The 13,741-nt window shown below is 46.5% G+C and overlaps 1 protein-coding gene across 4 annotated transcripts in view; it reads right to left on the reverse strand.

Moving 5' to 3' along the window:
• The window catches only part of OCRL (OCRL inositol polyphosphate-5-phosphatase), a 91,827-nt gene that overhangs the window by 60,067 nt on the left and 18,019 nt on the right, over nucleotides 1-13,741 (reverse strand). For all 4 annotated transcript variants that reach the window (XM_056538221.1, XM_056538220.1, XM_056538219.1 and 1 more), the window contains 2 exons: nucleotides 4,531-4,644; nucleotides 1,241-1,354 (listed from right to left, as the gene is read on the reverse strand). In XM_056538221.1, coding sequence (XP_056394196.1) covers nucleotides 1,241-1,354; nucleotides 4,531-4,549 — 133 coding nt within the window. In that variant the 5' untranslated portion in view covers nucleotides 4,550-4,644. The remainder of the gene's footprint in view (nucleotides 1-1,240; nucleotides 1,355-4,530; nucleotides 4,645-13,741) is intronic.

Below are 13,741 nucleotides of genomic sequence, written 5' to 3' on the forward strand. Positions count from 1 at the left end.
GACGCACTTTAGTGAACACTTAACACCGTAGGTTGTCCGGGCATAATAGGAGTTGTATTTTTGCAACTGCTGGAGGCACACTGGTTGGGAAACTTAGCTCTGGCCAGTCTACTGCCCCTTATGGGCTCCAATGTGTGATCAGCCGGGTACAACGCCCAGGATCCCTTATGAACAGTGTTGGTGCCATTCATGTGGCTGTGTTCGATAGATGAGCTGCAGTACCAGACACAGCCACATGAACAAGAGTGGCGCTGTGTGGGGAGAAGTGAAATGAAAGGGGTTAAATGTGCCCTTTTTATCCTGCTTATCTCTCTGAAAACCGCCAGCAGTGTAAAGAATGGAGATCAGCGTCGGTGTAAAGAATGGAGATCAGCGTCGGTGTAAAGAATGGAGATCAGCGTCGGTGTAAAGAATGGAGATCAGCGTCGGTGTAAAGAATGGAGATCAGCGTCGGTGTAAAGAATGGAGATCAGCGTCGGTGTAAAGAATGGAGATCAGCGTCGGTGTAAAGAATGGAGATCAGCGTCGGTGTAAAGAATGGAGATCAGCGTCGGTGTAAAGAATGGAGATCAGCGTCTGTGTAAAGAATGGAGATCAGCGTCTGTGTAAAGAATGGAGATCAGCGTCTGTGTAAAGAATGGAGATCAGCGTCGGTGTAAAGAATGGAGATCAGCGTCGGTGTAAAGAATGGAGATCAGCGTCGGTGTAAAGAATGGAGATCAGCGTCGGTGTAAAGAATGGAGATCAGCGTCGGTGTAAAGAATGGAGATCAGCGTCGGTGTAAAGAATGGAGATCAGCGTCGGTGTAAAGAATGGAGATCAGCGTCGGTGTAAAGAATGGAGATCAGCGTCGGTGTAAAGAATGGAGATCAGCGTCGGTGTAAAGAATGGAGATCAGCGTCGGTGTAAAGAATGGAGATCAGCGTCGGTGTAAAGAATGGAGATCAGCGTCGGTGTAAAGAATGGAGATCAGCGTCGGTGTAAAGAATGGAGATCAGCGTCGGTGTAAAGAATGGAGATCAGCGTCGGTATAACTCCGCCTCTCATCTAGTCCACATAGCTATGGACAACCCTCCATTCTTTACACTGCAGGCTGCATCCACGGGACAGGAAAATGGCGCCAAACCTAAGGAAGCAGCTTATGTGTAGAGAGGTTCGGTATAACGGCTCGTGTGGTTTATGTCGTAGAGGAGAGAAGAATATCGCGCACGCGAGTCCCTGAACATGATGGAGGCTTCACCTGAGCCGGCGGGCTGCAGCGGTGGTCCGGGGGCGCTCTTTATCTTCTCTGCCGGTTGGTACCAATTCGAGGATTCCCTTTTATCTGGTCGGACGGGCTTAGCACGAACTGCGCCTGAAACAGATGAGCAATGAAGGGGGAGTTAAAGGGGTATTCCGCCCCTAGAAATCTTATCACCTATCCAAAGGATAGGGGATAAGATGTCTGATCGGAACCCCCACGATCTCTGCTGCGGCACCCCAGACATCCGGAGCACGGAGTGAACTTCAGTCGGTGCCGGATGACTAGCGATGTGGGGCAGAGGTTTGTGATGTCACAGCCACGCCCCCTCAATGCAAGTCTATGGGAGGGGGCGTGACAGCCGCCACGCCCCCTCCCATAGACTTGCATTGAGGGGGCGTGACTGTGACATCATGAGCCTCTGCCCTTGCTAAGGGGAGTAAATATTTGTACAATAAGACTAACAGAACCTGTTTACACGGCCGGAGCTGCATTTCCATAAAAAAAATTTAATTTAATAAAATTTTTATTTCTACTGGTAAGTGTCAAGGAGGTGTGGCCAATGCCCTGAAGGGCCCCACGCTGTAACGCCACTCTCCGCTTTCCAATCCCGCCCTCCTCCTCTTTGATTGAAAAGGCCGAGCTCCCCAGGCCCTACAGAGCTCCGGCGCATGCACAGTGAGTTAGCAGATGTCAGCAGTGGCCTCACCGCGCATGCGCAGTCACGCTCAGTTTGAGAGGCATTAGGAGGCTCGAGCGGGGTTGGACCAGGCAGCGATGTCGCACATGTGGAGAGATGGTAACGTCACCTCTGAAGATCACTACGTGTGCACAAGAATTCAGAAGGACCTGGAGAGCTCTGCCTGTCAATCAAATAATGACGCACTACAGCACGGGGCACCTCAGGACACTGACCACGCCTCCTTGACACTTCACAGTGAGAAAAAGAGCATTATTATTTTTATAGGAGAACAAAACCATGGACATGTAAACAGGTTCTGTTAGTGCTGAAAGTTATTTACTTATGTTTCCCAGATTTACAGATTCCCTATAACGGAGGATTCTGGGATATAACAGTCTCTGCTGTAGATTATATATCCTCCTCTCCCCTGTCCAATATATATATATATATCTCCTCCTCTCCCCTGTACATTATATATATATATATCTCCTCCTCTCCCCTGTACATTATATATATATATATATATATATCTCTCTCCTCCTCTCCCCTGTACATTATATATCTCTCTCCTCCTCTCCCCTGTACATTATATATCTCTCTCCTCCTCTCCCCTGTACATTATATATATCTCCTCCTCTCCTCTGTACATTATATATATATATCTCCTCCTCTCCCCCGTACATTAAATATATATCTCCTCCTCTCCCCTGTACATTATATATATATCCTCCTCTCCTCTGTACATTATATATATATCTCCTCCTCTCCCCTGTACATTATATATCTCTCTCCTCCTCTCCCCTGTACATTATATATCTCTCTCCTCCTCTCCCCTGTACATTATATATCTCTCTCCTCCTCTCCCCTGTACATTATATATCTCTCTCCTCCTCTCCCCTGTACATTATATATATCTCCTCCTCTCCCCTGTACATTATATATATCTCCTCCTCTCCTCTGTACATTATATATATATATCTCCTCCTCTCCCCCGTACATTAAATATATATCTCCTCCTCTCCCCTGTACATTATATATATATCCTCCTCTCCTCTGTACATTATATATATATCTCCTCCTCTCCCCTGTACATTATATATATCTCTCCTCCTCTCCCCCGTACATTAAATATATCTCTCCTCCTCTCCCCCGTACATTAAATATATCTCTCCTCCTCTCCCCCGTACATTATATATATATATCTCCTCCTCTCCCCTGTACATTATATATATCTCTCCTCCTCTCCCCTGTACATTATATATATATCTCTCCTCCTCTCCCCTGTACATTATATATATCTCTCCTCCTCTCCCCTGTACATTATATATATCTCCTCCTCTCCCCTGTACATTATATATATCTCCTCCTCTCCCCTGTACATTATATATATATATTTCCTCCTCTCCCCTGTACATTATATATATATCTCCTCCTCTCCCCTGTACATTATATATATATATCTCCTCCTCTCCCCTGTACATTATATATATATATCTCCTCCTCTCCCCTGTACATTATATATATATATCTCCTCCTCTCCCCTGTACATTATATATATATATCTCCTCCTCTCCCCTGTACATTATATATATATATATATATATATATATATATATATCTCCTCCTCTCCCCTGTACATTATATATAAATCTCCTCCTCTCCCCTGTACATTATATATATATATCTCCTCCTCTCCCCTGTACATTATATATATATATCTCCTCCTCTCCCCTGTACATTATATATATATATATATATATCTCCTCCTCTCCCCTGTACATTATATATATATATATATATATATCTCCTCCTCTCCCCTGTACATTATATATATATATATATATATCTCCTCCTCTCCCCTGTACATTATATATATATATATATATCTCCTCCTCTCCCCTGTACATTATATATATATATCTCCTCCTCTCCCCTGTACATTATATATATATATCTCCTCCTCTCCCCTGTACATTATATATATATATATATATATCTCCTCCTCTCCCCTGTACATTATATATATATATATATATATCTCCTCTCCCCTGTACATTATATATATATATCTCCTCCTCTCCCCTGTACATTATATCTCCTCCTCTCCCCTGTACATTATATCTCCTCCTCTCCCCTGTACATTATATCTCCTCCTCTCCCCTGTACATTATATCTCCTCCTCTCCCCTGTACATTATATCTCCTCCTCTCCCCTGTACATTATATCTCCTCCTCTCCCCTGTACAATATATATATCTCCTCCTCTCCCCTGTACATTATATCTCCTCCTCTCCCCTGTACATTATATCTCCTCCTCTCCCCTGTACATTATATCTCCTCCTCTCCCCTGTACAATATATATATCTCCTCCTCTCCCCTGTACATTATATCTCCTCCTCTCCCCTGTACATTACACAGATTTCTCTCCCCTGTACATTATAATGGTGAGAAGGTAATCATTTCTTACACAGTCAGAGAGCGGCAGACTTATCCCGCCGCAGACTTATCCCGCCGCAGACTTATCCCGCCGCAGACTTATCCCGCCGCAGACTTATCCCGCCGCAGACTTATCCCGCCGCAGACTTATCCCGCGGAGTTTATGCTTTTACCTTCCTGGATGAGACGCATTTCGCTCAGCAGCTCTATACACCGCTCCTCATCCGGGATCTCGAATAACCGCTCGGCGGACCAGGGATCGGCCTGGATTCTCACCTTACAGCCACCTGGAAAAAAAAACAGAACAAAATGAAGGATCAGGTGTCAACAAGGGCATCAATCCGGTATTACAGCGAGGCGTCCACCGCCGGCTCCACCCACACGGCTATGAAATTACAATCCTGTATGGAGAAGCCGCGCCTGATGTCACAAGGACGAACAGCGCAACCCCTTTAAATAGGGTCATCAGGATCGCCGTTCTGACCGGCGGGGATGGGGTAATGGCTCTCGTCATGCTGATCAATATGGTACCTTATGTCGCTCCATTGCGCCATTTTTGAGAAATCTGAACATTAAATACGCAAATGATGATGTATGGGGCAGTAAGGGTGTTACCTCCCCCCTAGTGCATCAATATCCCCCCCGCCAGGTACTGTCACTACTTATAGACCTCCCCTGCAGCACAAATCCGCTAAAAAATTCATGACTTAGGGAAAACGTTATAATGCGACTATGGAGGTAAATTTAGCGATTGCGTTATAAATAAACGTTGAAATCCTCCCCCTTCACCTCCGTTCCTCCCATTTCATAATGAAACACACTTCAAGAGGAACAAGGAATCATATGACTTGCAGCAAGATGAAATAACGGGCAGTTTTAATGACCAACAAGCAATGCGTTTCGCTGCGCATGCGCAGCGAAACGCGTTGCGTGTTGGTCATTAAAGCTACCAGGAGGAAATAATCACAGAATTTTGCCGGGGGACATAATCGACGCAATCACAGTTATAATTGTGATATATCCTATAACCTTTGTTCTGCACCAACATCTTTAGCGCAATCGCAGTGTCCGTGCGCAAGTGCGGGGTTTCTAAGCGTGATCCCTGTAGGGGTGGCCTATTAATAATGAGGAGGAGTTACAGGAGCTGGTGGGCAGGTCTAATGCTACACTTGGGGGAGGTAACACCCTCAGTGCGCCACAGACCATAACTCACATAGTAATTAAAGGGGTACTCCGGTGAAAACCTTTTTTCTTTTAAATCAACTGGTGGCAGAAAATCTTAAAAAATCTTAATCCTTCCAGTACTTATTAGCTGCTAAATGCTACAGAGGAAATTCCTTTCTTTTTGGAACACTGATGACATCACAAGCACAGTGCTCTCTGCTGACATCTCTGTCCATTCCGTGCAAAGCAGATGTATGCTAAGGGCAGCATGGTGGCTCAGTGGTTAGCACTACTGCCTTGCAGTGCTAGGGCCTTGGGTTCAAATCCCACTAAGGACAACAATAAATAGAGAGTTATTATTATTATTATCATAATGACGTCAGCAAAGAGCACTGTACTCGTGATGTCATCAGAGAGAATTCAAAAAAGAAAATAATTTCCTCTGTAGTATTCAGCAGCTAATAAGTACAGGAAGGAATAAGATTTTTTAATAGAAGTAATTTACAAATATGTTTAACTTTCTGGCACCAGTTGATTTAAAAGAAAAAAAGGTTTTCACCGGAGTACCCCTTTAATAATGATTTCTTAAAAATAGCGCAATGGAACAACCCAACGAAGATACAGTAGAGATCAGTGTAACGAGAGTCGTCATCCCACATCTGTAGGTCAGTACGTGGGGGGGGGAGGTGTACTGTGGGCACTCAGGCTCCTGTATGGGGACCCATTACTTAAAGGGGTACTCAACTGGTGCCAGAAAGCTATACAGATTTGTAAATTACTTCTATTTAAAAAATGTTAATCCTTCCAGTACTTATCAGCTGCTGTCTGCTCCCCAGGAAGTTGTGCAGTTCTTTCCAGTCTGACCACAGTGCTCTCTGCTGACACCTCTGTCCATGTCAGGAACTGTCCAGACCTACTCTGGACAGTTCCTGACACGGACAAAGGTGTCAGCAGAGAGCACTGTGGTCAGACTGAAAAGGAAAAAAATTAAAAAGAGAAGAAATTCCTACTTATCAGCTGCTGTATGCTCCAGAGAAAGTTGTGTAGTTCTTTCAAGTCTGACCACAGTGCTCTCTGCTGACACCTCTGTCCCTATCAGGAACTGTCCAGAGCAGGAGAAAATCACAATCCTATCCTGCTCTGGACAGTTCCTGAAACAGACAGAGGTGTCAGCAGAGAGCACTGTGGTCAGACAGGATAGAACTACACTACTTGCTGTGGAGCATACAGCAGCTGATAAGTACTGGAAGGGTTAAGATTTTTAAATAGACGTCATTTACAAATCTGTTTAACTTTCTGGCACCAATAGCAAAAAAAATAAAAATAAATAAACAAACATGTTTTTCACCGGAGTACCCCTTTAACTGTCCACAGAGCACTCCGCTCCCCCCCCCCCCATGATAGTGACACGCCGTTCAGTCAATCAGGACCCCCGTCCCACCCTCAGACAGTCACCACTGCTGGTCTCAGAGGTTTGACCCCATGCGATCTGTCCCTTATCCCCAATATGTAGTAGAGTTCCCCGGAGTACTCCTTTACGTTTCAGGGTGCGGCCACACAATGCAGATTTGCCCCTGTTGATTGGGAGATGAACACGCTAATGTTTAAAGGGGTACTCCGGTGGAAAACCTTTTCTTTTTTTAAATCAACTGGTGCCAGAAAGTTAAACATTTGTAAATTACTTCTATTTAAAAAAAATCTTAATCCTTATAGTACTAATTAGCTGCTGAATACTACAGCAGAAATTATTTTCTTTTTGGAACACAGAGCTCTCTGCTGACATCATGACCACAGTGCTCTCTGCTGATCTCTGCCCATTTTAGGAACTGTCCAGAGCAGCATATGTTTTCTATCGGGATTTTCTCCTACTCTGGACAGTTCTTAAAATGAACAGAGGTGTCAGCAGAGAGCACTGTGGTCATGATGTCAGCAGAGAGCTCTGTGCTCCAAAAAGTAAATAATTTCCTCTGTAGTATTCAGCAGCTGATAAGTACTGGAAGGATTAAGATTTTTTTAATAGAAGTAATTTACAAATCTGTTTAACTTTCTGGCACCAGTTGATTTAAAAAAAAAAAAAAAAAAAAGTTTTCCACCGGAGTACCCCTTTAATTCTGGATTTTGCTGCGGACCACCTGTGGACTTAAAGTCGCTCAGATTTTACGTGGCTGCTTGAAACTTCATTTTTCTGCTGGTAGTGACCCTATGGGGGCATTTCCCGCTCTCGGATATGAAAAGTCATGACCCTCCATAGGGCCCATTCACACCTGGCTCCGTGTACCCTCGGGGTATATGTTGTCATAGCAACAAACAGGAATAATGACGTAAAGAGGACGACCGATCCCAGCAAGGACTTCTGGCTTGTTGTGTTCTTTAGACTGTTGTACTATCGTTTATAGCAGTGTTTTCCAATCAGGGTGCCTCCAGCTGTTGCAAAACTACAACTCCCAGCATGCCCGGACAGCCAAAGGCTGTCCAGGCATGCTGGGAGTTGTAGTTTTGCAACAGCTGGAGGCACCGTGTCCGGGAAACACTGGTTTATGGCATCATCTTGTTTCTTTCCTTTTCCCTTTTGTCCTTAAAGTGAACCGGGACGTCCCATAATGATCCATGAAAGTGATTTACAGCAGCAAAGACTGAACAAACAGGTTCCCGAGAACAACACGAGCGCCGCAGCAACCTGATCCCTGACAGATCCACGAATACACTCCACACCCAGAGCGAAGTCCTGACCCCCCAGAGGTCATCACACCCCATATGTGTGCACAAAACTAACCTGTCATAATCACATACCTGTATGGAGGGACAAAGGCCGAATGTAGGAAGATGGAGCGACTGCAATAGGGTCAATTCCAGCATGTACATTCATTTTCCTGCACTCACTATTCTGCTGGTGACGTCACTGTGTACATACATTACATTACTTATCCTGTACTGATCCTGTGTTATATCCTGTATTATACTCCAGAGCTGTACTCGCTATTCTGCTGGTGAGGTCACTGTGTATATACATTACATTACTTATCCTGTACTGATCCTGAGTTATATCCTGTACTCGCTATTCTGCTGGTGAGGTCACTGTGTACATACAATACATTACTTATCCTGTACTGATCCTGAGTTATATCCTGTATTATACTCCAGAGCTGTACTCACTATTCTGCTGGTGAGGTCACTGTGTACATACATTACATTACTTATCCTGTACTGATCCTGAGTTATATCCTGTATTATACCCCAGAGCTGTACTCACTATTCTGCTGGTGAGGTCACTGTGTACATACATTACATTACTTATCCTGTACTGATCCTGAGTTATATCCTGTATTATACTCCAGAGCTGTACTCACTATTCTGCTGGTGAGGTCACTGTGTACATACATTACATTACTTATCCTGTACTGATCCTGAGTTATATCCTGTATTATACTACAGAGCTGTACTCACTATTCTGCTGGTGAGGTCACTGTGTACATTACATTACTTATCCTGTACTGATCCTGAGTTATATCCTGTATTATACTCCAGAGCTGCACTCACTATTCTGCTGGTGAGGTCACTGTGTACATACATTACATTACTTATCCTGTACTGATCCCGAGTTATATCCTGTATTATACTCCAGAGCTGTACTCACTATTCTGCTGGTGAGGTCACTGTGTATATACATTACATTACTTATCCTGTACTGATCCTGAGTTATATCCTGTATTATACTCCAGAGCTGTACTCACTATTCTGCTGGTGAGATCACTGTGTATATACATTACATTACTTATCCTGTACTGATCCTGAGTTATATCCTGTATTATACTCCAGAGCTGTACTCACTATTCTGCTGGTGAGATCACTGTGTACATACATTACTTATCCTGTACTGATCCTGAGTTATATCCTGTATTATACTCCAGAGCTGTACTCACTATTCTGCTGGTGAGGTCACTGTGTACATACATTACATTACTTATCCTGTACTGATCCTGAGTTATATCCTGTATTATACTCCAGAGCTGTACTCACTATTCTGCTGGTGAGATCACTGTGTACATACATTACATTACTTATCCTGTACTGATCCTGAGTTATATCCTGTATTATACTCCAGAGCTGTACTCACTATTCTGCTGATGAGGTCACTGTGTACATACATTACATTACTTATCCTGTACTGATCCTGAGTTATATCCTGTATTATACCCCAGAGCTGTACTCACTATTCTGCTGGTGAGGTCACTGTGTACATACATTACATTACTTATCCTGTACTGATCCTGAGTTATATCCTGTATTATACCCGAGCTGTATTCACTATTCTGCTGGTGAGGTCACTGTGTACATACATTACATTACTTATCCTGTACTGATCCTGAGTTATATCCTGTATTATACTCCAGAGCTGCACTCACTATTCTGCTGGTGAGGTCACTGTGTACATACATTACATTACTTATCCTGTACTGATCCTGAGTTATATCCTGTATTATACTCCAGAGCTGTACTCACTATTCTGCTGGTGAGGTCACTGTGTACATACATTACATTACTTATCCTGTACTGATCCTGAGTTATATCCTGTATTATACCTCAGAGCTGTACTCACTATTCTGCTGGTGAGGTCACTGTGTACACACATTACATTACTTATCCTGTACTGATCCTGAGTTATATCCTGTATTATACCCCAGAGCTGTACTCACTATTCTGCTGGTGAGGTCACTGTGTACATACATTACATTACTTATCCTGTACTGATCATGAGTTATATCCTGTATTATACTCCAGAGCTGTACTCACTATTCTGCTGGTGAGGTCACTGTGTACATACATTACATTACTTATCCTGTACTGATCCTGATTTATATCCTGCACTCACTATTCTGCTGGTGAGGTCACTGTGTACATACATTACATTACTGATCCTGTACTGATCCTGAGTTATATCCTGCACTCACTATTCTGCAGATGGGGTCACTGTGTTCATATGATTTCTATAATTCTATGGGACTATTAAGTCATCACACGTAGATGGGAGAGAACAGTAGGGACTGATAAATCCTCTGTGCTGCTGTGGATCCTCCGTTTACTGAAGCAATGAATATAAGTGAATTATTTTGAAGGAAAATCCCAGCACATTATGGGGGAGGATACGGCGGTGCGGCCCCCGGGGACGGATTACACAGCGGGTCGGGAGCTGAACGTTCCGGTGAAGGACACAGGAAGGACGGAGCTGGATTCACATTCCTCAGGTTGATGCCGTTCGCTGCTGGTTACAGGGTTTTTCCATTTAATACTCTGTATCCTAATCCATGAACTTATCCAAGATCTCTGCTTCATGTCACTGAATGTAACACTCACCAGATTGCTCATCCTATACCTGACGGACGTCTGTGTGATCTTATAGAGCAGTGTTTCCCAAACAGCGTGCCTCCAGCTGTTGCAAAACTACAACTCCCAGCAAGCCTGGACAGCCTTTGGCTGTCCAGGCATGCTGGGAGTTGTAGTTTTGCAACAGCTGGAGACACACTGTTTGGAAAACACCATTATAGAGTGATCAGGATACGCCGGGTGATAATGTTTTATCACAACAGGTGAAGATAAGAGACGCTGTGCCCAGGGATCAAAGTTCAGCGCGGCCAATAGAAAGGGCACCCTGTATGTCAGCCGGTCCAGACTACAATCAGGACATTTAGAGGGGCTGCCCACCCAGGAAGACCCCAAGGGTCGAGCTTCTAGCATGTCAAACAACTAGTGAAAAACTTCTCATAGATCATGACGCGCAGCCCCCCGGGGAGAGACCCCCTGGATAATGGAGCCGGGCGGGTCACAATCATAGATGGCGCTGAGACCCTCTGGATAATGGCGCCGGGCGGGTCACAATCATAGATGGCGCCGAGATCCCCTGGATAATGGAGTCGGGCGGGTCACAATCATAGATGGCGCTGAGACCCTCTGGATAATGGAGCCGGGCGGGTCACAATCATAGATGGCACCGAGACCCCCTGAATAATGGAGCCGGGCGGGTCACAATCATAGATGGCGCCGAGACCCCCTGGATAATGGAGCAGGGCGGGTCACAATCATAGATGGCGCTGAGACCCTCTGGATAATGGCGCCGGGCGGGTCACAATCATAGATGGCGCCGAGATCCCCTGGATAATGGAGTCGGGCGGGTCACAATCATAGATGGCGCTGAGACCCCCTGGATAATGGAGCCGGGCGGGTCACAATCATAGATGGCGCCGAGATCCCCTGGATAATGGAGTCGGGCGGGTCACAATCATAGATGGCGCTGAGACCCCCTGGATAATGGAGTCGGGCGGGTCACAATCATAGATGGCGCTGAGACCCCCTGGATAATGGAGCCGGGCGGGTCACAATCATAGATGGCGCCGAGATCCCCTGGATACTGGAGCCGGGCGGGTCACAATCATAGATGGGGCTGAGACCCTCTGGATAATGGAGCCGGGCGGGTCACAATCATAGATGGCGCCAAGATCCCCTGGATAATGGAGTCGGGCAGGTCACAATCATAGATGGCGCTGAGACCCCCTGGATAATGGAGCCGGGCGGGTCACAATCATAGATGGCGCCGAGATCCCCTGGATAATGGAGTCGGGCGGGTCACAATCATAGATGGCGCTGAGACCCCCTGGATAATGGAGCCGGGTGGGTCACAATCATAGATGGCGCCGAGACCCCCTGGATAATGGAGCCGGGCGGGTCACAATCATAGATGGCGCCGAGACCCCCTGGATAATGGAGCCGGGCGGGTCACAATCATAGATGGCGCCGAGATCCCCTGGATACTGGAGCCGGGCGGGTCACAATCATAGATGGCGCCGAGACCCCCTGGATAGTGGAGCCGGGCGGGTCACAATCATAAATGGCACTGAGACCCCCTGGATACTGGAGCCGGGCGGGTCACAATCATAGATGGCGCCGAGATCCCCTGGATACTGGAGCCGGGCGGGTCACAATCATAGATGGCGCTGAGACCCCCTGGATAATGGAGCCGGGCGGGTCACAATCATAGATGGTGCTGAGACCCCCTGGATACTGGAGCCGGGCGAGTCACAATCATAGATGGTGCTGAGACCCCCTGGATACTGGAGCCGGGCGGGTCACAATCATAGATGGGGCTGAGACCCCCTGGATAATGGAGCCGGGCGGGTCACAATCATAGATGGCGCCGAGACCCTCTGGATAATGGAGCCGGGCGGGTCACAATCATAGATGGCGCCGAGATCCCCTGGATAATGGAGTCGGGCGGGTCACAATCATGGATGGCGCTGAGACCCCCTGGATAATGGAGCCGGGCGGGTCACAATCATAGATGGCGCCGAGACCCCCTGGATAATGGAGCCGGGCGGGTCACAATCATAGATGGCGCCGAGATCCCCTGGATACTGGAGCCGGGCGGGTCACAATCATAGATGGCGCCGAGACCCCCTGGATAGTGGAGCCGGGCGGGTCACAATCATAAATGGCACTGAGACCCCCTGGATACTGGAGCCGGGCGGGTCACAATCATAGATGGCGCCGAGATCCCCTGGATACTGGAGCCGGGCGGGTCACAATCATAGATGGCGCTGAGACCCCCTGGATAATGGAGCCGGGCAGGTCACAATCATAGATGGTGCTGAGACCCCCTGGATACTGGAGCCGGGCGAGTCACAATCATAGATGGTGCTGAGACCCCCTGGATACTGGAGCCGGGCGGGTCACAATCATAGATGGGGCTGAGACCCCCTGGATAATGGAGCCGGGCGGGTCACAATCATAGATGGCGCCGAGACCCCCTGGATAATGGAGCCGGGCGGGTCACAATCATAGATGGCGCCGAGATCCCCTGGATAATGGAGTCGGGCGGGTCACAATCATGGATGGCGCTGAGACCCCCTGGATAATGGAGCCGGGCGGGTCACAATCATAGATGGCGCCGAGACCCCCTGGATAATGGAGCCGGGCGGGTCACAATCATAGATGGCGCCGAGATCCCCTGGATACTGGAGCCGGGCGGGTCACAATCATAGATGGCGCTGAGACCCCCTGGATAATGGAGCCGGTTTCCCTTAATTCTTTCTCTACAGCACAGAAGAAACAGCAACATTGTATCTATTCCTCACATCTATAGATATTCACCAAAAAGAACTGGAGCCACTCAAGAAAATATTCAAAATGAGAATCTTTATTGAAAATACATAATATATATAAAATCACATT

Source organism: Hyla sarda, chromosome 9 (genome assembly GCF_029499605.1).
Source record: "Hyla sarda isolate aHylSar1 chromosome 9, aHylSar1.hap1, whole genome shotgun sequence".
Lineage (NCBI taxonomy): Eukaryota > Metazoa > Chordata > Amphibia > Anura > Hylidae > Hyla > Hyla sarda.